We start from the raw sequence: 23,696 nt of genomic DNA, 5'->3' as shown, positions 1-23,696 counted from the left end.
CTTTAAATCCAAGGGCCACAGCATCTTGTAAGTGCATGCATTGTTCCTCAGTTCACCACTATGGGAGTTTGAAACAAAATACCACTTGATGGTGGTCATTTACGCACTTAGAAGCAACTCTAATGTCCATGACTTCAGCTTCTTTTATTTTATCTGGACATCATGCAAAATGGGATTTAACAGTTCATTATATATTACAGTAACGGCCAGTGTAATATGCTGTAAATTAGATGGGAAAATACATTGTCTTGCAGTTCGGCATGCTGCATAATGGACTAGTTGGGTTTCTTAGCTGCTTCCAAGCAAGAGAGACTTTTAAGGCAGGGATCATTAATCGGCAGACTGCTGTCTGAGACTGCAGGGATTTGCATCATACTTTAAAGAGTTTAAATAGCTGCGAGGGGAAGCCCCATCAATAATTCATGAAGCAGGAGTAGGAGGGTATTTTAAGGTCATACTGTAGTCTTGATGGTATGGCTTTGTTTTCCAGTGCCGGCCAGAATCGTCAACATCTCCAAAGACGTGTCGGTGAACGAGGGCGAGAACGTCAACCTATTCTGTCTAGCGGTGGGGAGGCCAGAGCCCACTGTCACCTGGAAGGACCAGAAATGTAAGCCAGATTGATTGTTTGTCCCTGGACGCAAGAATGTCTCATCTCCACCTTTTTATCTCCGTCATTACATTCACCCCTAACCCTAAACCTAGTACCGGGCGATATGGACAAGATCATATATCATAATTCACTTTGACCAAATACCTCAATATTGAAATTGTGACGATAATATCATATTGTGCTGATAATATACATTCGATTTTTTCTTATTAGATTTTTTTCCCTAATTTTCAAAAATAATGAAAATAGCATGTCTACAGAATCGGCTATTTTGTGCAATTATCTCTTTCTTTTTTTTTAAATGAAAGTATCCACAAGTTTCCAACATCCCATTGTGCATTGCGCAGAAATTGGACAGGGCTTCCGGTGCCGCATCTGCGACGCAACGTGAGCTTGTATGTCTGCTGTTAACCGGAAGTGTGGTGCAGTGTGGTGCAAAACATTCTCCAGTAAATTCCCGCGGAAAGAGGTGGATAAAAAGGGCATAAGTGATTAAAACCAGGAAAATACAACATCACGATATTATGATATCCAAAATACCAATATTTCTCAAAGCACAATATTGATATAATATAAGTAGATATACCGTATGCATTGCCTAGCCCTATAGCCCTAAAAACATCTCCCTCTATTTCACCAACATTCAACTACCGCCTTATCCACATTCTCCTCCGGACATTGTCTTCCCCCATCACCCATCATCATCGTCCAAAGACTCCAGACTTTCAGACCGTGCTGATATCTTGGATTCCTATTCCAATAGTTTCCCTTATGTCCCAGTGTTTTGTCCCAAACGCTCGCACATTAAACGTAATTATCCCCCACAGCGGCAGCCACTAATCATCAGCATCTGTCTTCATCCTAGCTGTCAGTTGCCGTCATGATGCCAACCGATGCTAATAGCTGTGTTTGTCACTACACCGTTTATTTATAACTTCCGTCATCATCATCGCTGGGAATTACATAAAAAAACAGCGTAGAGTGGTCACAATACAGTACTTTATGAGGAAGGTAAAATTTGTTCATCATTGTTCATCATACAACATTCCATCATCTGTCTCTCCATCCTTTTATCTGTCCAAAACGTAGGAATGTTACTGTTCTATGACTCTTAGAGGTTGTTTGATCAGCATGTGTGCAGGTACATCAGCAGAGTATCTGCGCTATGTTGGTATAATATTAGTCTATCTGGTTAGCTTGGTAATTGCTGTGTTCAAGAGTCTACAACATTGTGACAAGATGACCTTGTTCGACGCTTTCTCGCCGATGCATAAATTTGCCTTTAGCTTTTCCCTCTCCTTCTGCATGGGTAGCTTGTCAGTTTTCTCATTAACCACAGTGAGTCCAAGAGTGTGCTTATTTGTCATGTGGCGCTGCATTTTTAGCAATCAGATATCAGCTATCCGATTGTGTCTAACCACATAAAATCAGTGTAAACTCAACACACGTTATAGATGGATTGGTCTGTCTATTATTCATCTTCGGTTATGTGGCTTGACGCAATCAGATATCTATCTGATAACTCAAGATGCATTTTTAATGCCAAGTATAAGCAAGGGCGGGATGGCCTGGAACCTGAACCGTTTTCCTTATAGCTGCTGTTTTTTAAGCCAGAAGCAGTGTCTTGATCGCTTCAGGAGAAACATGTGGATGTATAGCCTCATACTGCATGGCAATTTAAATGCTGTAACATTCTAAATGATCTATCAAAATGTCCCTTCACCTTATACAAGCCTTTCAATAGACATTGAATGACATGCACCAGAGAGACTACAAAGAAGTATTTTTTTCCCCTTTGCTTTTCAGACTTTCCCACTCCAACACTATTTGGACAGCAATGAAAAGACTCCATTTGGAAGGTTATTATCATTGTTAGCTAGATCAGATTTGTAGTTAATGTCAAGGTAACTCTATTACTTCATTGAATTGGATTTGTTTTTACTTGGATGCTGCAGCTTGGATGTACCCGGATAAGACAAATAGATCCGTGTAGACATCCGCAGCTGTGTGTCGGATGAATAGGCCGTATCTGAATAAATAGGACGATAACTTTATTGGCAGCAACAATGTTATAGCATAGTGATTGGCTACTCGGCAATAGCCTGCAGTTAGCACAGGGCACCTATCTATGATCACTTTTCCATTGGCCTGAATGAAAATACTGCAGGTTAATGTCCCGCATAATGTCCGCTGCACTGTACACATCTCTGGTGTTCACGCACTGACACGACACTGGGACACCAGAGGAAAAAAAATATTATGTAGAAGCTGTCACAGAGTATGCACACATGCACTGGCATGGGTGCACAGTGCACACGCGCACACTTACATCAAGCCTTTTTTCAGTGTCCTCGCCCGCAAGCATGCAGCATTTTCCCCCTGTCAGCAGTAATCCTCCCCCTTGTGCCCCCCCCCCTCTCTCCTCTATCTCCCTCTTTTCCTCTCTCCGTCCTTTATCTCTCTTTCTCTTTCTCCTTCCTCTCTGTTTTCCTCACTCTCTCTCTATCACACCCTCTTTCTCTCTCTCCCTCGCTCCGTCCTCCCCCACTTTTTCCTCGTTTCGTGGGGAGAGCGAGATAGAGGCCACATTGCTATTCTGGGGGAGTGTCTGCCGCCGCACCATCACATGCGGGGGACCAGAGGCGGCGGAGAAGGGAAGAGGGTGGGGCGGGTGGGGCGCAGGAGACCCAAAGTAACAGCAAGAGGCTGCTGGCCATCTGTCCCCATTACTCAGGAGCAGTGTAAGATCGAGAGAGAGAGAGAGAGAGAGAGAGAGAGAGAGAGAGAGAGAGAGAGAGAGAGAGAGAGAGAGAGCGAGAGAGAGAGAGAGAGAGAGAGGGAGAGCAGGAACCTGCAAGAAAATTACCTGCCTCGTCCCGTGTGGACTGGTCACCGGAGGTCTCACTCCTGCAGAGATAGTGACACACTCCCACACACACTCCCACACACACACACACACACACACACACACACACACACACACACACACACACACACACACACACACACACCCCTGCTCCAGCCACCTCTTCACCTCTATCGAGTCACAGATTGCAATCTGCCACCACCTACCGCTATTCATTCATATTCACTGGCACCCATCAGATGACCCTCTCAGACACGCACCAGCTGTGCTGTTCACGCACGCATGCACGGACGCCGCGCGCGCACGTCAGGCAGTTATCATCAAGGGCCGTGTCGTATGGTTAAACATTCACTATTCTCGCTTAACCAAGATGATCGGAGATCCATGCCTAGCGATGCATCTAGTGATAAATTCAAATACTTCAAAACAATCAGAAATTACAAAATTATAACTGCATTGCAGGGAGAACTTGAAATGACTTTAGACCTGTGCTGCATACTTGGGCATGATTTGTTTTCAAAGAAGTCGGCATGCTTGTCAGCAGCCGATCTGTTCCAGCTCATACATTGAATTTAGATGTCTCCAGATGTACAGAATCATTCAGTAGACGGAGATATTTGATCTTCTGGCTGCGCATGACTAAACATTCACAGACACACATGAGGCAGAGAGGCGTTTTTCACACCACATGCAGGCATGTGCATCCAACCACGTATCCGCACCCATGCGTTGCTCTTTTACTTACATGAAAAAGATATTTACATATTGCATACACTATTTGCATATTTTAGCACCTTGCAAGCAGTATAGGTGAATCTCAACCAAGCACCCATTCAACTGAGTCTGAGCCCAATAGGCGGACAGGCCTGCCAACATCCGACTGTGGGAATCAAGGAGTTTATTCGGGCACAGAGACCACAGAACACCCCACAAGCGGGGGTCTGGGAGTACTCCCTCAGAAACCTTTTAGAAGAGTAGATTCTGAGTAGTTTCCTGTGTTCTGGTGAAGAGTTGGGAGTTTGATACTTTTTTATCAGGCGTGCTTTACGAGCATCGGAAAATGATGGGGTACATTTAGAAATTCCATCCATTAAAAAGTTAAAACTGAATTAAGCAATTAAAAACCCAACAAACCCTGGGCACTGGCAGTCTTACGGGTTGGCATGCAAAATGGCAGAAATCCAAAATTCAAGAAGAAATCAAGGGAAATGTACAATCAAGGAGTCCTCAAGGACACTATTTCCCAAACTAGGTCGGGGCCCATTTGTGGGTCACAGACAGATTTGTATGGGTCCCTTTGTTTTTTGTTTCCTACATTTAGTTTTTTGATTATTATTATTATTATTCAAAATATTGTCAAAGAACATTCCCAAATAAGCAATTTTTTCATGAATTAAAAACAAAATGTAATTTTTTCAGTAATTTCATGAAGAAATCAAAGAAAAATCTAAGAAATTCCATAAATTAGAACACTTTAATAAATGAATGTTTAAGAATTGGTGAAAATAGCTGATCTACAAGCTTGCGACGCGTTGTTAGCATGTAGATCTGCTATTTTTGCTAGTTTGGGTTCCGGGCAAACTTCTAAGCTCTACTTTTGGGTTTGCACCTGAAAGGTTTACGAAACATTGCTCTGCACCTGAAAAGTTTAGGAAACACTGCTCAAGGAGATGTGGGTTTGAAATGAAGGAAACTCTTGGTGAATGGCTATTAGATCAGAGGTGCAGAGAAATCAAGTACCTGCTACTGTAGTGTAGACATAGCCGCAAGTAAAAGACTACGGTTTTCACTGCAGGGCAGACCTGACCCCTTGATCCTTTTCTTTTACTCCCTTTCATTCCCACATCTACCTCTTGTCTCTAATGCACGATCCAACAATCTCTAGTGGTCAGGAGTCAGGCTCCTTTAGACGCTGTAAGTGGTTGATGGAGCTGTACTTTACGGGCCATTGTTGGAAGGCTAGGGGTCTGTTAAAGAGTCAGATAGGATCTCCCCCCAGACCAGAGCATTGTGGGTCCAGAAATCCTGCGGGTCTTGTTGGAGAGAGAGTGACGGGTAAAAGACAGATGAAGGATGGCCAAGGGAAGACCTGGCTAGTGCCGAGTCCGACACATTACATTACCCCCACTCACGCCTTCAGAGAATGGACGGTTTTGCTAAAAAAGACAGACATCCAACTGGCACGCAGAATACCCAGACTGGACTGCCTCTCTGCGTTGAACCCTGCCTTTAGTAACTCTCTTGTCTGCAGAACTTCTTTCATGCTTCACTTTATCCTTCTTTCCCGCTCCGTCTCTCTGTCTCGCCTTTACTTAGCGCGCTCTCTTCCTCCCCACACGTACACTGTATTTCTCAACCTTACAAACTACTACTCTCCTTGTCTCTCTAATGCATTCTATCGCGCTCAATTTCTCTCATTTTTCCCCTCTTCCCCAGTGCTTTTTATTTCTTGGAAGTCATCTGTATCAGACCTCTCTCTGTAATTCCTCCAGTGCTAGCTGTCTGATTCTATCTCTTCTCTTCTTTTTTTCTCTCCTGTTCATCCCCACCCCCCCCTGCACCGCCTCCCCCCGCAGGCAGATTTGGGTGCTCAGCCTGCTCGGCAGAGATGTCGCAAGGGAGCTATATTTATTAGGCTAATGGAATGAGTGAATAACATTGCTGTAAACTCTCCCAGCCCCCTCCCCACGCACACGCACACACACACACACACACACACACACACACACACACACACACACACACACACACACACACACACACACACACACACGCACACACGCACACACACATTCCCCATAGCCAGCCACCCCACACATTGGAGCTGTCGACAACGACATTGTCCCTACTCAGCCCGCCTGCCGCCACGGCAGCAGCTGCGAATAATCGTCTCCAGCTCAGTAGCCGTGCTAATAATCCTCCAGTATAATCTTCAATTAGAAGCCGCCGCGCTAATCTCTGACAGGAATTATCGTGCCGTTTAGCTTCTTTTTCCGCACGCTCGCGCGTTGGCATCGTCGTCACAGCACGGGCATGCTCTAGGGGTGAGAGGATGGTGAGGCATGTGTGTTGAAGGATTGGGGACTTTTTGGTGGCGCTGCCGGGGTGATTTGTGTGTTTGCGAGGAGAGGATATGAAGGTCCCCTGACTGATGTGGGTTTTGTCGGGGAGGGACTTTGAAAAGGGAAAAGTGAGGGGCAATTTAAGCGCTGGATTTCCTTGTTAGCGGCAAGATTATGTATTATGTCGTGTTCCGCAGTCTGACTCCTTTAATGGGGTAAGGAGGAGTAAAGAATAAAAAAGGGCTTAATAGTTTCAGAGGCTGCGAGACAGCTGGCTGCCGAGACTTGCAGCAAGGGGAGGGGTTGCACTCTGATTTCTCTCTCTCTCGCTTCCTTTCCCTTTCTCTCGTTCTTTCTTTTTCTCTCTGTCACCGTCGTTCTAATAACACACCACATCCATTCCCTTGCACACAGAAGCAATAACGTCTCGCCCGTCCCCATGACTCTCTCTCTCCTGCAGAGATTCGGTCGTTTTTTTTTTTCTGCCCTGAGGAAAAGGAGGGGCCGCCAGAGTGCCAGACAGCCTAATTCGCTTCTGGGGGCACCTGGGAGTTTGTCAACAGCAAATAACATCCACATCTTCTTCGTGCTGAATAGCGTACCATGCAAGCCCCCCACGTGCACCCCCTGTTGAGAATTGTGTTTGTCCTTTGCTTTGAAGTAAGATTCACAATTTCCCATGAGACCTCAACTGTGATGTTGTCATTGCTGTCGAAGGGGCCACATTCCCTCAGCATTGACAATAGTGTATGATGATAGGGGATGTATTTAGTTGTTGTCGGGTGGAAACCTCGTATCTCCAAGTGTCAAATGTGTACGTTCTTTCGCAAAGTAAAGCCCTGCTTCATCATACAAGGCCGTCGCACAAAAGTAGTGAAAACAGCAGATCTACAACTGAAGCACACAACGCCTCGCGGTGCGAGGCACTGTGTGCTTGTAGATCGGTTGTTTTCACTAGTTTGAATCATTTTTAACTGATAAATGCAAAACGAACGGTTTTGGACATACAAGGTTTTCACCCGACAATGCCGATTTGTAACCACACAAAAAAAAGAATACCTCTCGATACCAAGTGGCGATACTGTGCATTCACTGAGCCATGCAGACTTGCAACATTAGGCAACCAGTAAAGTGGATGTAATCTGCTTTTCTGTATTTGAGAAAGCCTCCAAGATTCAATATTCTTTATTGTTAAGTCCATTATACTAGTACTGTAGTAAAATCCTTCCAACAAGCCGTGGCAGCCCAAGGACTTAACACTTCTAGGACTACATGTGAAAAAGGCACGTGTGATGCTGCTAAAATGCTTTGAGGTCACATGTGGCACTTAGCTTTCAGTATTAGCTAATAATACCCGATCAAAGTCTTGTATCAGCTTGATAGCTCACATATTGTCGCATCCCTAATGCTCTGTCTTTAGGTTAGCTGTAAGAATAGGCCTGCCCTGCGTTTTTAAAATCTCAGTCACTCTCAGTCAAAGAAAGATAGGTAAGTTACGTTAAGTTCAGTTAACACCTTCTTGATCCTGAGGGGAATGCCAGTCTTTACTGCAGGCAGTAAAAGAATACAGATAGAGCCACAACAGAAGGGAGAAGATTTAGCAGCAAAATTCAAGATACGGCTCACCACAAGAGAGAGAGAACACTTCACAGATCCTAGATGAGTAGTCGTGTCCCGTCTCCCGTGCAAAACATTACCTGATCTACAAGCTCTGAGCTTGCTATTTTTGGCTCTTGTATAAGTACAGATTATGTGCAACGACGAGTCATCATACATGTGCTCTCTACCGTCAGATGGCTTGGTGAGTGATGGTGAGTTCCTGGACATCACAGAGATCAAGAGGCAACAGGGGGAGGACTACGAATGCATAACCAACAATGGAGTGGCCCCACCTGACAAGCACAAGGTCAAGGTCACGGTCAACTGTGAGTATGTCTATCCTCGCTCTGCTGCCCCCTACGCACGCACGCGCACACGCACGCACGTGCACGCGCACGCGCGCACACACACACACACACACACACACACACACACACACACACACACACACACACACACACACACACACACACACAGCACAGTGATAACTCAGCTCACACTAACCCGCCCACGAGATAACACAATCGCGTATTAATGATAATATATGTACATTTTATGCATTATTATGTATGAATTCATGCGCTTTAATACATCTCAATTGTGTTTTATGTTTTTCTCTTTGACCTTGTGGTCTTGCCTGTGACGACCTGACTCTGGCCTTCATAGCAAATGCAAAGTGTACGCTAATCGTTTAATTTTCCCCTTATGTCTCACCATCCCTGTCCCCGCCCCGCCCCTCCCCCACCAGACCCACCCATGATCACAGATGTGAAGAATATGCCAGCCCACCTGGGCAAAACGGCCATCTTGCGGTGTGAAGCCATGGCGGTGCCCACAGCCTCCTTCGAGTGGTACCGAGACGACCGCAGGTGAGACTGTGGCCCAATCACAATTTAACATTGTGATATGGATCTCCCTTAGGTCTGAAAAATTTGAATTGAATTGAATTGAATTGAATTGAATTGAATTGAATTTAATTTAATTTAATTTAATTTAATTTAATTTAATTTAATTGACCATTTAGATAGATAGATAGATAGATAGATAGATAGATAGATAGATAGATAGATAGATGCCTTTATTATCCCAAGGGGGAAATTCAGTTGTCCAGTTGTAGCACAGCAGTATACAGTTATTTACAAAGTTACAGAGAAGTAAGAAAAAGATAGATAAGAGGAAAAAAACAAGAGCAGTACAGTACCAATAAAGAGAAGGTGCATCAATAGAGGGGGCGAATAATACCGTATATAAGTATATATACATAAAGTGTCTTACAAAAAGAGACCATAGAAGTCAATGCTAGTTAGTGCAACAAGTATCTCACTGTCATTGTTAAACAAAGCAAAATACTCAGAAACTACCAACACAACCTACCGGTAATAGTGCAATGTCAAAAATCAGTGCGAAAAAAACAAAACGGCTCAGAGAAGAAGAAACTAGGAAGCGTGTCACCGCAAGGCGCACATGAGCACTCTCCCTGGAAGGTCCTTAGGGGTCAAAGTCAATACAGCAATAGTTCCGTCAGTCTAAGTTAGGAAGGAAGTCCTTTTCAATCGTCCGTTATGTGTCTAATTGAGCCTTTGTCAAGTCCCGCCTGTGTACTGGTTGTGCCCCTCTTCACACGCATTGATTGCTGTTTCTTGGTTGGACAAAAATCCTTTCTCTCCATGGAACCAGGGTAGATTACTTCAGAAAGAGCCTGCTGGTTAGTCAGTCAGGGACCAATCAGAAGGCTGACAATGGGTGAATTGGCTCCAGTCTGTTGGCCTGACCTGTGGTATCGCCATGTGTCCACCATAACTAAATTGCCATTTGTATTCTTCTGAATCAGAAACAACATTACGGTTGCCAGAGACCATTTTTTTATGAACACATTGAGTCCTTGTCCCAACAGTTGATATTGCTTGGGACCCGCCGGTTATGCAAAAACTCAATCTCCCATGATCCTTTGGGAGATGACATCATCAGGAAGTGAAATCCTCCGTTGGCTTCAATGCAATCCTCGGCTTTATCTATCCAGATTGCGTTGATCGTCGAGAAACATGTTTTTTTCACCGGCCTGTATCTAAGCGACAGAGAGTATCGGTAACAATTGTTCTTTTCCGGGTGAAAGAAACATGTTCGAATGATATTACAACACAGTGAATTTCCACAACGTGGACACGTTTGTGGCTTCCGTGGGTCTTCAAATTAAGGTAGGCCTACAATCAATGGAAAAACCTGGCGCAAGGTAATTCATGATACAAAAGCACCCAATGTGTTAAATGTTTTTCTGGCATAGCAAAAAACTCCCTGGGATAGTAGGAGAATGGAAATGTCACGATTATGACATTTTACATGACAATTAATTGTCACTCAAATAATTGCGATTAACGACTTAATTGTGTGGCTTTTAGGCTTTGAAGTTGCACATGGTAGTTATGACACCTAAATATTAACCTAAATATACAAAGAAATTACTGACATATTTTACAACTTTATACTTAAAAAAGAACATTGATAGTGGATGCGATGCGTTGTGAGCTTGTAGATCGGCTATTTCCACTATTTTAGATTTTTTTTTTAAATATGAGAACATTTTTCAACATGGAAACGATTATGACGATTATGGAAAATAATCACGATTATGTAAAAAAAAAATCGAGATTAGACGATTATGTAATAATTGTGACAGCCCTAATGGAGGGTGATTTGGCATCAGACAAGACGTGATAGAGAGGAGCGGTTAGACAAGCCCATACCAACCAGAGAGAGAGAGAGAGAGAGAGAAGTTAATAGAGTATAATGGACCCCAGCAGGAGGTCACTGTTATTTATGGCCAGTTAGATTTGACTATTAGCACAAGGTGAAACGGTAACCGTGTATGGAGGTACGGCGTGTCATGTGGGCACTCTCCAGAGAGTAGAGGAACCAGTGGCATGCGGTAGTTCTGGTGGGCCCTGGTGCACACTATTAAAATGGGCCTGCATGCAGGTTAATTTACAATATGACTGAAGCTCGCACATGCAGGGCACGCACGCACGCACGCACACACGCACGCACGCACGCACGCATGCATATGCACACACTCACACATACACACCATTAAGCGTATTTTACTAACAATGTGATTTTACAGTCGTCCTAGGAAAGTAAAGGGGCCAAAGTTAAAGCTATTAAAATTCTGAACTGGCGCTGGCGCTCTAAAAATACAGTAGAGCCTTTCATGGGACTTAAGTGTAGTTCACACCGTTGCAGTACGACATGACGAAACCATCGCAATACGTTACAGAGAGAAAATTGGTCTGAATTGCCCCGTTGCAGGTCATTGATGGTTCACTGAGTCATGAGACATTCAATTTGATGAATCGCAAGCAAAGGTTTTCTGAAGGTATCAAATATTATAAATGTTTGATACCTACAGTATCAGCAGCAAGTGCACTCGTGTACAGCTCTATGGGAGCAGAAATTGGATGGAGGAGAGAAGACCGGCTCATTAACCTTTTTGAAAAATTCCCCAAACCGAAAGATGCACATCATATCACAGAAAACATCCTCTCTTTTTACCTCTCTCTCCTTCTCCTTCGGTTTATAAGGTTGCAAAGTGATTCTGTTGCAAGTGGCTGCACGTTTCAATTCGCTGCGTCTCAAATCATTGGTGTGACTTGGGCTTTAATCCCTTGCCCGCCCACTCCTACCTGATTTCTGACCATTACCGCCCGTTCCCGCAATGGTTTCAATCCATCTGATGACTCTTTGCCCCCTGCATTGTTCAAGTACTGCCTGTTCCAAGTTATTGTGGGCTCGCCTGGAAGGCGAGCACACGTATGTTATCTTCATTATTTATTTGTTTGTTTATATACTAGTCAGTATCTCCTCAAAACTTTGGCGCGATTCATCTCCTACACGCTTACACCTTTCAACACCATTCAAATTTGTATGTGTTCAGCTTACTGAGGACACGTGTGCTTGTATTTTTCGTTTTGAAATGTTCTGTAGTATAAATATAAAAAAAATTAAATGTTTAACTTTAAGCACCCAATGCATTTCCAATGGGTTTAGTGAGTGGGGACAGAGTGTAGACAGAGGAAAGGGACCCATGTTTATGTTGAGGCGCTGTGGCTGCAATGTTCACACTTCAGATATGCTATTTATATCATTGCGTTCACACAGGTCTGCTCTCTGATTTGATCCAAATATCTAAGCTGTGTGATGTATATATTCTGAGTTAAAACTATAAATATCTATAAATGTCCCTCTCCACTCTACTGATTGAAACAGCTGTGATTAAAGGCCTGTCTGTCATTGGCTGTTCTGTGGTGCTGCAAAGTAACCAAGTAGATTTAATCAAGTATATACAAGTACTTGTACCTACAGTACAATTTTGAGGTACTTTTACTCTACTTTCCATTTTTGTTACATATACTCTACTATAAATACAGCATTTGACAGCTTCAGTTACTTGTTACTTTGCAGATTTTATTATTAATAAAAAAAACATAGATGGACCACTTAATATGAAGTTGATCTACAATGTGCACGCACACGCACGCACGCACGCACGCACGCACACACACACACACACACACACACACACACACACACACACACACACACAAACAACTGTTACTGTGTTACTGTGGAGGGTCCCAACAGTTGATATTGCAGTACGACATGACGAAACCATCGCAATACGTTACAGAGAGAAAATTGGTCTGAATTGCCCCGTTGCAGGTCATTGATGGTTCACTGAGTCATGAGACATTCAATTTGATGAATCGCAAGCAAAGGTTTTCTGAAGGTATCAAATATTATAAATGTTTGATACCTACAGTATCAGCAGCAAGTGCACTCGTGTACAGCTCTATGGGAGCAGAAATTGGATGGAGGAGAGAAGACCGGCTCATTAACCTTTTTGAAAAATTCCCCAAACCGAAAGATGCACATCATATCACAGAAAACATCCTCTCTTTTTACCTCTCTCTCCTTCTCCTTCGGTTTATAAGGTTGCAAAGTGATTCTGTTGCAAGTGGCTGCACGTTTCAATTCGCTGCGTCTCAAATCATTGGTGTGACTTGGGCTTTAATCCCTTGCCCGCCCACTCCTACCTGATTTCTGACCATTACCGCCCGTTCCCGCAATGGTTTCAATCCATCTGATGACTCTTTGCCCCCTGCATTGTTCAAGTACTGCCTGTTCCAAGTTATTGTGGGCTCGCCTGGAAGGCGAGCACACGTATGTTATCTTCATTATTTATTTGTTTGTTTATATACTAGTCAGTATCTCCTCAAAACTTTGGCGCGATTCATCTCCTACACGCTTACACCTTTCAACACCATTCAAATTTGTATGTGTTCAGCTTACTGAGGACACGTGTGCTTGTATTTTTCGTTTTGAAATGTTCTGTAGTATAAATATAAAAAAAATTAAATGTTTAACTTTAAGCACCCAATGCATTTCCAATGGGTTTAGTGAGTGGGGACAGAGTGTAGACAGAGGAAAGGGACCCATGTTTATGTTGAGGCGCTGTGGCTGCAATGTTCACACTTCAGATATGCTATTTATATCATTGCGTTCACACAGGTCTGCTCTCTGATTTGATCCAAATATCTAAGCTGTGTGATGTATATATTCTGAGTTAAAACTATAAATATCTATAAATGTCCCTCTCCACTCTACTGATTGAAACAGCTGTGATTAAAGGCCTGTCTGTCATTGGCTGTTCTGTGGTGCTGCAAAGTAACCAAGTAGATTTAATCAAGTATATACAAGTACTTGTACCTACAGTACAATTTTGAGGTACTTTTACTCTACTTTCCATTTTTGTTACATATACTCTACTATAAATACAGCATTTGACAGCTTCAGTTACTTGTTACTTTGCAGATTTTATTATTAATAAAAAAAACATAGATGGACCACTTAATATGAAGTTGATCTACAATGTGCACGCACACGCACGCACGCACGCACGCACGCACGCACGCACGCACGCACGCACACACACACACACACACACACACACACACACACACACACACACACACACAAACAACTGTTACTGTGTTACTGTGGAGACGTTTGCTTGTATTTGTCTTTGAGACATGTTTTGTAGTGTTTTAGAAATTTTACTTAAAAAGAATAAGGTTTTAGGATCCCGGGCAATGGGATTTACAGTATATATCCTAGAACCCGCAGGGACACTCAGCCGTATTAGTGGTTGTTGTTGGTTGTCAGGGAGATATCACAACCAATGCATTTTCAAATCAGATCCACAAACACAATAAAAGTCATGCTCCACTCCTCAGTCTGGAGTGGCCACATAGAAGAACGCCTTGGTTATAGACATAGTGGAGGACAGATGTGATCTGGGATTGTTAACCTACAGTATATGCACTCAATATACACCTCTAGAACACATAGAATATGTACAGTACAGTAAGGTTCAGTAGAGTACAGTAAAAGTACAGTAAGGTTCAGTAGAGTACAGTAAAGTACAGTAAGGTACAGAAAGGTACAGTACAGTAAGGTATAGTAGAGTACAGTACAGTAAGGTACAGTAAAGTACAAAACAATACCGTAAGGTACAGTAGAGTACAGTAAAGTACAGTAGAGTACAGTAAAGTACAATAAAGTACAGTAAGGTACAGTAGAGTACAGTAAAGTACAGTAGAGTACAGTAAAGTACAGTATAGTAAGGTACAGTAGAGTACAGTACAGTAAGGTACAGTACGGTACAGTACGGTACAGTAGAGTACAGTATAGTATAGTACAGTAAGGTACAGTACAGTACAGTACAGTAAGGTACAGTAGAATACAGTAAAGTACATTACAGTAAGGTACAGTACAGTAAGTTACAGCAGAGTACAGTAAAGTACAGTAAAGTACAGTACAGTAAAGTACAGTAAGTTACAGTACAGTACAGTACAGTACAGTAAGGTGCAGTACAGTATAGTAAGGTACAGTACAATACTGTAAGGTACTGTACAGTACAGTATCCTATTTGTTGGGTTGGAAGCGAGCCCACACTGTTTCGAAGGAACAGTATTTCTAGTTTTCATTGAGACCCAAACAGAAAGTCAGAATGAGAGGATGTGTCCGTTTCAGCACCAAGGACAGAGACACAGTGGGCTGGACTAAGTACTGATCAGTATTAATAACTAGATTTCTATTTAGATTACCAGTCTAAATAGAAATAAATGTGTCAAAATGATGTTCTCATTCTCTGAGAAACTGTCAATTTGGCTGGCACTAACTGATAGTCCTGCCCTGCCCATGATGTGCCTATGCCGGTCAGAAACGTAACTCTGTGCTCTTTAGAATGATATGGTGTGCACATTGATGATTTGACAAAGGTCACAATATTTCAAAGATAGTGTTTATTCATACACATCATACCACCCTGCTCTCATTGACTGATGGTGTCTGGAATGTGATGTACTGTACGTGTCTGACCTTACCTTGGTTATTCTGGGACCCGTAAGGCTTTTTGGCCGCCTATTACTGCCCACAGCAACTTAAAAACTGCCCGCTCTAATATAAAGTAAACACAAAACAGACAGTCAATCAAATCAAGAAGTCCCACAATCAACCATATTTAACTATAGCTGTTATTGGGAAGAGGACAAAGCAATTGTCTTGTACTCATCTATCTGAATGGCATCCAACAAACCTTTGTGTTGAGCAAAATCCTCGACAATATTGTTACACTCCTGGGCTCTTATGTTTCAATAAATGGACATAACAGGATAGCCAGCCCATTCAGCCTCTCCTGCTTGCCCCATGCTGGTAGGTCTGCCACGGGTAATGTCATAAACAATAGCAGGCCAGTGCACTCCTCACCAAAGGTGGATGTCCCAGAGTAATGATATACAGTCAGCATTTTGACAGCAAGTTGGGAGTCTGAGGACTGCTGGTCTTCCTCTGTTGTAAAACAGACTGTGAACGACGAGTTTTGCAGGAAACATTACTGATACAGATGTGCCCTTTCAAGTCTTCGGTCTTTTCCTGAAAATGTCCTGCTAATCTATTTTTTACACAGGTTTCTTTCCCTGTTTTGCCTTTGAAATTTTTATGGAGGAAGGAGCATATTTTTGCAGTAACCCGCAAAGCAGGAAACCATTATCTTCACTCAGTGAAGGTCATAAAAATAGCAAAAATAGCTGATCTACAAGTTCTGCCAATCCACTGGAAATCTACTGTCTTGCCAATGGCAGGGCGTGTGAAGTTTTGAAATGGCACATCTGTCTGTCCCTAGTGTACTTGTCACCTGCTGTCACCTACTCATCAACATCACCTGCGAGCTGAAGGCTCATGCGGTGTACAGTAGGGCCTCAAGTATGTGAAACGTTGCTCTTTGGTTGATTATGATGTCCATGAGTGGCAGTGAAAATGTTGACTCTGAATATAGCTTTCTGCGATGGATAAGCACTCATCCTGTCAAAATGATAGGCCTATTTCACTTTTCTTATTCTTACATTTTCAAGGGTGTTCTGAGCTTCCCATTTGTCTGAAAGCGTCTTGCTGTTGTCTTCTCCTGTACCGGTACTCAAGACAAGATCTATGTGGTTTATCTCCAGCAATTTCACTGCCTTCTGTATGTCTGTGTTTGTGTGCTTGTATCATTTTAGTGACAACATTCACACTCTCCAATACTTTAGTCTGGAGAACCACTGGAAAAAATAATAAACAGAATGTCTCTATTGTTTTCTTCAATCCTGCTGCTTCACCACGCTCATCGTTCTTGTCACCGATCAGAGCTACCTTTGTCAGTGCTTTCAGTGCATCTACATCTGTACCTACAAAACCAGCGGGGGAGGCAGAGCCATTTCAGCAGTTCTCCACAAAACTGAGAGTTCTGTGGAGATGCCAGTGAGCATGGTACACCTTCTAATGCTGCTGCCAAAGAACAAGTCATTGCTGACGCCCGGGGAAAAAAATCTTGTATCTCCATATTTGTGTGTGTTGTATGTTTTTTTTCCTTAAATTAACGATTTCAAGGAATATTTCACTTTCAAACATGTTTGTGGTCATTTTGATGTCTACTCAGGCTTTTGTGTTTCACACCAGACAGTTGGACAAGTTGCTTGATTCAGTATTTAGATATTTGACACTCATTTTATCAGACATGTTCCCTATACTGTACATTGTAACGTCAAAATCCATTTTAACCACGGTAGATTAATTGAAAACACCCATCCTTGGTTCTGATACCGTCCTCCTGATATGTGAGGGAATGTGATTCTTTGATTTAACCCTTTAAGTGCCTATCCCGAACATGTTCGGGATATTCTGGATCAAAAACAATTTTTTATTTGCTATTTTACTTACCCCGAGCTGCTTGGAGCAACGTGGGTGGTCCCGGCTCGCCCAGCGCTCACCAACGAGAGACGCTAGATGCTCCGACGATTTATTCCATTGAAAATGGTTTAAAATAAAGTTTAGACCCCCCCCCCCCCAATGTTCACCCAATGTTCATTGTAGGTGGCGCGACGTATTCCAGGGTGCCTATCCCGAACATGTCCGGGATATTTAATAAAATGAATTATTTTATCGGAGGCCTCAACGAAGCCCCGGTCTAGACGTCCATCCTTGGCCGGGACTTAGACTCGGCCATCCACGGGCCGTATTCGCGCCAAATCGCGCCGCCCACTCCAATAATAAATCACATCTTTAGACAGGATTTTCTCCGGATTGTGTCCCCAGACCCAAAGAGAAAGTTTTTTGCGGCTGAAATAGCTTTAGATCGGGCTTCTAAATGGGTTAGCATTTTGGCTACGTGTCAGCTAGCTTCCTCCTCTCGACACCCATAGCCTTGACTGGAGTGAAAACACAAGCCAGTTGGGAGAGGGTCGACGAAAGCTATAAAGAAGGTCTATGGATAAATTTCTGGCACTCTAGCACCCCTTGTGGCCGGATGGCACTGTATGAGTTAATACTATTTTGATATTTTTATATTTTTATCAAATAAAAAACGTTTTTAATTAATTTAAAAAAAGCAATTGCAAAAACTATTCTGATACCGTCCTCCTGATATGTGAGGGAATGTGATTCTTTGATTTAATACTATTTTCATTTATTTGATATTTTTATTAAATAAAAAACGTTTTTAATGAATTTAAAAAAAGCAATTGCAAAAACTATTCTGATATTGTCCTCCTAATATGTGAGAGGGCTGTGTTTTTGCAATCGCTTTTTTTTGCAACTGTTTTCTTTTTTTTCTTTTTCTTTTTTCTTTTTTTTTGTATAAAAACATTAAATAAATGACATTAGGACAATATCAGTCACCTGAACCAAGGACAGGTGTTTTGGATGAATCTATCATGGTTAAAATGTCTGATAAACTATCTGGGGTGAAACACAAAAGCCTGAGTAGACTTACCCCTGAGTAGACTTACCTCAAACATGTTTGAAAGTGAAATATCCCTTTCAGTATTAAAGACAGTATCAGGCAAAATAGAGAAAATTGCAGATCTATAAGCTGCGATGCGTTTTGAACTACTATGAGCTTTTCTCTCGTCAAATGCATGATAAATGCATTGTACTGTAGGTGCCACACCACAGAGGGCAGCGATGCTGATGCCAGCCGAAATGCAGCATTGCTGGGAGGGGGTGCTGGTGGCTGTTTATAAAAATACATGTTTCGCCATGCCGTCTCCTGTTCTTTTCTCTCTTGTCTTTTCTTACTGCCGCTTTTATGTTTGGAAAGATATGGTTGCTCGACTTACAAATGTGCTCGCTGCTCAGATTGTTTCGGTATTCTGATTCATGCGGCCCCCAAACTAAGTAGCCATAACTTCTTCATCACATATGCCATCATTTTTGATGGCATACAATATATTGCAAGTAGCAGTATGGCACCATTTGTAAATTCATGTGAGTTCTTTGAACAGTGGTGTACCGCCCACTTGGCAATCTGAATCACTTGCAAGTGATTTGTTCAACACTCCAGTCTCCACTGGAGATCCCCCACCGTAGGGGCCTCACAAGGGGTAGGAAAGTGGGACTGAGTTACTAGGGCCCAAGGTGGAGGGGCCCTAGTAACTTTAGCTATTGAAAAATAGCAGATATACAAGCTCACAGCGCGGCACCGAGTGCCGCGCTGCAAGCTTGTAGATCTGCTATTTTTGAAAAAGTCGTGAAAATGTGTGCAAATCTTTGAATATGTATTTTTTAAGCGAACATTTGTAACTCAAATTTTGCTTCCGGGGTAGTCCCTGGAACTAAATATTTTGAGATGGGGGTCCGTGGTCAAATTCATATCATTTTGGGGGTCCTTCACATGAAAAAGTTTGAGCATCACTGCCATGGAAACATGGGTTTCTTGCACACATTTTCACAATTTAAAAAAAATAGCAGATCTACAAGCTTGCAGCGCGGCACTCGGTGCCGCGCTGTGAGCTTGTATATCTGCTATTTTTCAATGGTTAACATTCATGGGGGCCCCACAGTGAATCCTTGTACCCAGGGCCCAGAATTTGGTGTGACGCCCCTGCCCCCACCGTAGGGGCCTCAGTGCACCCCACACCGCTGAGAACAATGTCTCCTATGTACGATGAGTCTCTACTCTCTACTAGGTGCGATGCGTGCGTTGCGTTGCTCCGCTCATCTTCTCACTCTCACACTTTTTTTCCCTTTTCATCCTGTCTCTGTCTATCCCTCCTTGTGTCTTTCACACCTTGTTCCCCAGGCCGGTAGAGAATGACAACACCCTGAGGATCAAAAACGAGAAAACGCGATCGCTGCTGCTCTTCACCAACGTGACAGACAAACATTTTGGCAACTACACCTGCTTCGCCTCAAATCGCCTGGGGGCTTCCAACGCGAGCATGCTGCTTTTTCGTAAGTTATCAGACACGGGCGTGACACGCTCGCACAGTACGCACATGCACTCAAACACACACACACACACACACACACACACACACACACACACACACACACACACACACACACACACACACACACACACACACACACACACACACACACACTCATGCACGGACAGTCTCACTTGCCCTCTCGCACAGTTTCTCGCATATATGCACGCATGTGCACACAAAACTGTACTCCTCATGTGACCGTATCGACCTGACACCAGCACTGCTATACTCACACATGCAGTACATACACAATGACACACTGCATTTCCCCCGTTTGCCTCCTCTGTTTTATTTCTCCTCTATGCACAGTGCATCGTTTTTCTTCTCGCACCCCCCCCCCTTCATTTTCTTTATTCTCCGCCCCATTAGAGCTTCGCCTGCCTATATTACCTTCACTCTTACTCGCTCACGATCTCACCCTCCACACACTCGTACGTGTATGCCTACTACACACACACACACACGCACGCACACACACACACACACACACACACACACACACACACACACACACACACACACACACACACACACACACAAACACACACACGCGCGCGCACACGCACACGCACACGCACACGCACACGCACACGCACACACACACACACACACACACACACCACATTCTCACCCTGCTCTGTCCTCTCTTAAGAAGTTGTCATTTCTCTCCCAGCCCCAATTCGCATTAGACGTCCCCAGTGACTGATCCCCCACTCCCTCCCCGCCGCCCCCGCCCCCTGCCACCTTCGTGAAAAAAAACGGCATTACCATCCTAAGTGACTCCTCCATCTCCTTTCATTCCTCCACCCATTATCTCGGGGCCCAGTTTCCCTCCAGTGAGTCCCCCGTCGGCCCCATACATCTCCACCCCCCCTCCACCCGCACCCCGTTGGCATTTTACGCTGCAGCCGCCGCCGCCGCTATCCTCCTGTCAGCCTATCTCTCATCCGTCCTTCCTTATCCTCTTCGCCATCATTAGAACATTCTGGGGGAAGAAACAGCCTATCGCCGCCATCCTCCAGACCAGGCACGGAGAATCGGAGGTCATAATCAAATAGTTATGTGACATCCCTATTCACGTGCCAGTCACTCACTGCCCTGACATTCCTCCCCGAACAGCCACCCCATCTGCTCTGCCTCCCCCTGTTCCTTCTGGGACTTTTTGACAAGACATTTCTGGCTGCCTCATACAGCAGTGGTTCTCAACCTTTTCAGGCTGCGACCCCCAAAATAATCATATTTTAACTGGGGACCCCCCACCTTGCAAGCACTTGAGGCATTACATTATGTACTGTATAACACGGTCCTATTGTGAAAATAGCAGATCTACATGCTCACAACACCTCGCGTTGCGAGGCGTTGTGAGCATGTAGATCGGCGATTTTTGCGTCTAATATTTGACATTTTGGCCAATGTTTAATTTGTCATTTTAGAGGTATTAAAAAGTCTTTAAATTGTCACTTTAGAAATGTGCAGATACCCTCTATTATACTCTCATACTGTATGCTGGTTTGTTTACTGTTGAGTGAGGAAAACAATGTTGCACATTAAAGTAATCATCTGGGGACCCCCCAAAATAATTTGGGGACCCCCCTGGGGGTCCCGACCCACATGTTGAGAACCACTGTCCTACAGTATAGACTCAATGTAACGTGTAAAACATTTTTATGTTGTTTTTTTGGCCCCCAGAATTGTTTCAATTCCCAGTTTAATCAAAATGGCTGTTTTAACTTTGGTTGGAACTGAATCCCTAACCTTGTGTCTCTCCACTGACTCACAGGGTCAGAAAATCAATCTCTTTCTCTCTCTCTCTGTACTATCTCTCTACTATCTATATCTATTGTCTATCTCTCTCATTATTTCTTGTCTTTCATTCATGTCTTTCTCTTCCTCTCTGGCTGCAGGGCCGGGGGCCGTATACGGGGGAGCAGTCAGCCTCCACGTGGGGATAAGCGCTGGGGTCGCTGTCTGGCTGTCACTCTCCGTCTCTCTACTGCTGAAGATGTAAAAAGAAGAAACAAAATGAGGGTTTGACCGGAAGCGTCCCCTAAGCCCCCCCCCCCCACCCCACCCCCCAAGCCCCGACCCCCTGTCAGCAGAAGGAAGAAGGAAATTAAAAGTTCTTTAATTACGAACCCATCACTGTGAACAACAAAAAAGAGAATATGCATTGCACCAGGAGCCATTGTCGCATCAAACATTCGTTCCACTTTACCCTCTCTGCCCCCCCCCCCCCCCCTTAACCCCTGAACCCTGAACCTCTGTCCCGCCCCCTAATTATCCATATCTAGCACACCTGTACCACCATTCATCATTGCATCTCTCTCTCTCTCTCTCTCTCTCTCTCTCTCTCTCTCTCTCTCTCTCTCTCTCTCTCTCTCTCTCTGTCACCGTCACCAACCTTGCCAGTTCGATCTTGGCGAGGTACTTCCTTCCTTCCTCCTCACCTTTTATTTTCCATGACGGTCACCCGGGTGATGTTGATAGAGTGTTGTATGCTATCACCGATGATCACCGTCTCGGTGATAGATCGGAAGAAAAGAAAAAGAAAATAGATAATCTAACAACCGGACAATAATTTATGTAATATAAATAGACTAATGACTACTACAATGTTTGCCTTATGGAAATGATTCTTCAAATAGGTGTAATATGGATGATATTTATGGATTTGATAGTGATATTGTAAATGGATGGTCATGTGTGACTTTTCGAAAGTTTTCCAATTGGGGCCTTTGGGCCATGTGACAACGTCACCCTCTGATCACATACAAACACACGTGCACACACGTGCACACACACACACACACACACACACACACACATGCACACACACAACACACAACACACACACACGCACACAACGTATGGCTTTCTGATGTTAACCGCGTGGCAGTGACACTGCTTCGAATGATGTCAAAATGTATATAAGGGCGGGCTGTGAGGGCGCCACACTCAACTCCCTCCGTTATGTTATTTGGGGGCTTTATACAAAGCTTACGCATGTGAGGAGACCCCCTCACCGCCAGGCCCTTTCCGACCTCCTTTCAGTGTACTCTGTCTAGTCCCCCCCCCCCCACCCCCCCACCTCGACGCCCCTTTGCATTGCTATAGTGTTATGTGCTCCACACACCGCCCTCTCTTCCTCCTCCTCCCCCAGTGTAAATAAACGCAGCATACAGAGGCAAGAGCCGGGCGGCAACCTCAGTTGCTCCGGCGGCCAAAAAACTCCATCTCCCATCATGCCTCTGTACTGCTCTGCTCACAGTTCTCAGAAGCAAGAGGAGTAGAGACTCCTCGGTAATAACCGTGTCTCTCCTGCTTCAGAGCTGTGGCTTCCATCCTCCTTGTCGCTTGTTGATAGCATGTACCGGTTAGAGATGTTCCTGTTGTGAGTCCATACTCTCCTCCCTCCTGTCACTCTCCCTGCACTGTGTCTGTTTTACTCTGCAAGGTTAACTGCTTTTACTTTTTTGGTGTTAATAATACTACCGAATAATGATGTTAATAAGTATTTGAATAATTATGAATAGTAATTCCATGTGAGGAACAAAAAAAAGAAAAAAAAAAAGATCAAAATCCGATGGTAATGAGCCGTGTGTGGGAATAATAATTTTTGTACTTTGCTCTGAGAAGTCACACTCATTGAACGACTAAAAAAAAAATTGTAAAGTTTTCAAAGTGATGTGCTCTAT

At 43.7% G+C, this 23,696-nt stretch overlaps 1 protein-coding gene across 1 annotated transcript in view; it reads left to right on the top strand.

Annotated features, from left to right (window-relative positions):
- The window catches only part of iglon5 (IgLON family member 5), a gene marked incomplete at both ends in the record, with an annotated part of 191,349 nt that extends 168,058 nt beyond the window's left edge, over positions 1-23,291 (top strand). Inside the window, 6 exons of the mRNA XM_080741401.1 lie at positions 491-610; positions 8,335-8,466; positions 8,889-9,009; positions 19,809-19,960; positions 21,906-22,005; positions 23,162-23,291. Of these exons, the coding sequence (XP_080597527.1) occupies positions 491-610; positions 8,335-8,466; positions 8,889-9,009; positions 19,809-19,960; positions 21,906-22,005; positions 23,162-23,291 (755 nt within the window). The remainder of the gene's footprint in view (positions 1-490; positions 611-8,334; positions 8,467-8,888; positions 9,010-19,808; positions 19,961-21,905; positions 22,006-23,161) is intronic.
- Between the last annotated feature and the right edge of the window lie 405 nt (positions 23,292-23,696).

The sequence above is a fragment of the Nannobrachium achirus genome, assembly GCF_963921795.1.
Source record: "Nannobrachium achirus genome assembly, chromosome: 2".
In the NCBI taxonomy this organism is placed as follows: domain Eukaryota; kingdom Metazoa; phylum Chordata; class Actinopteri; order Myctophiformes; family Myctophidae; genus Nannobrachium; species Nannobrachium achirus.
This window is presented reverse-complemented; position numbering and strand designations above follow the sequence as displayed.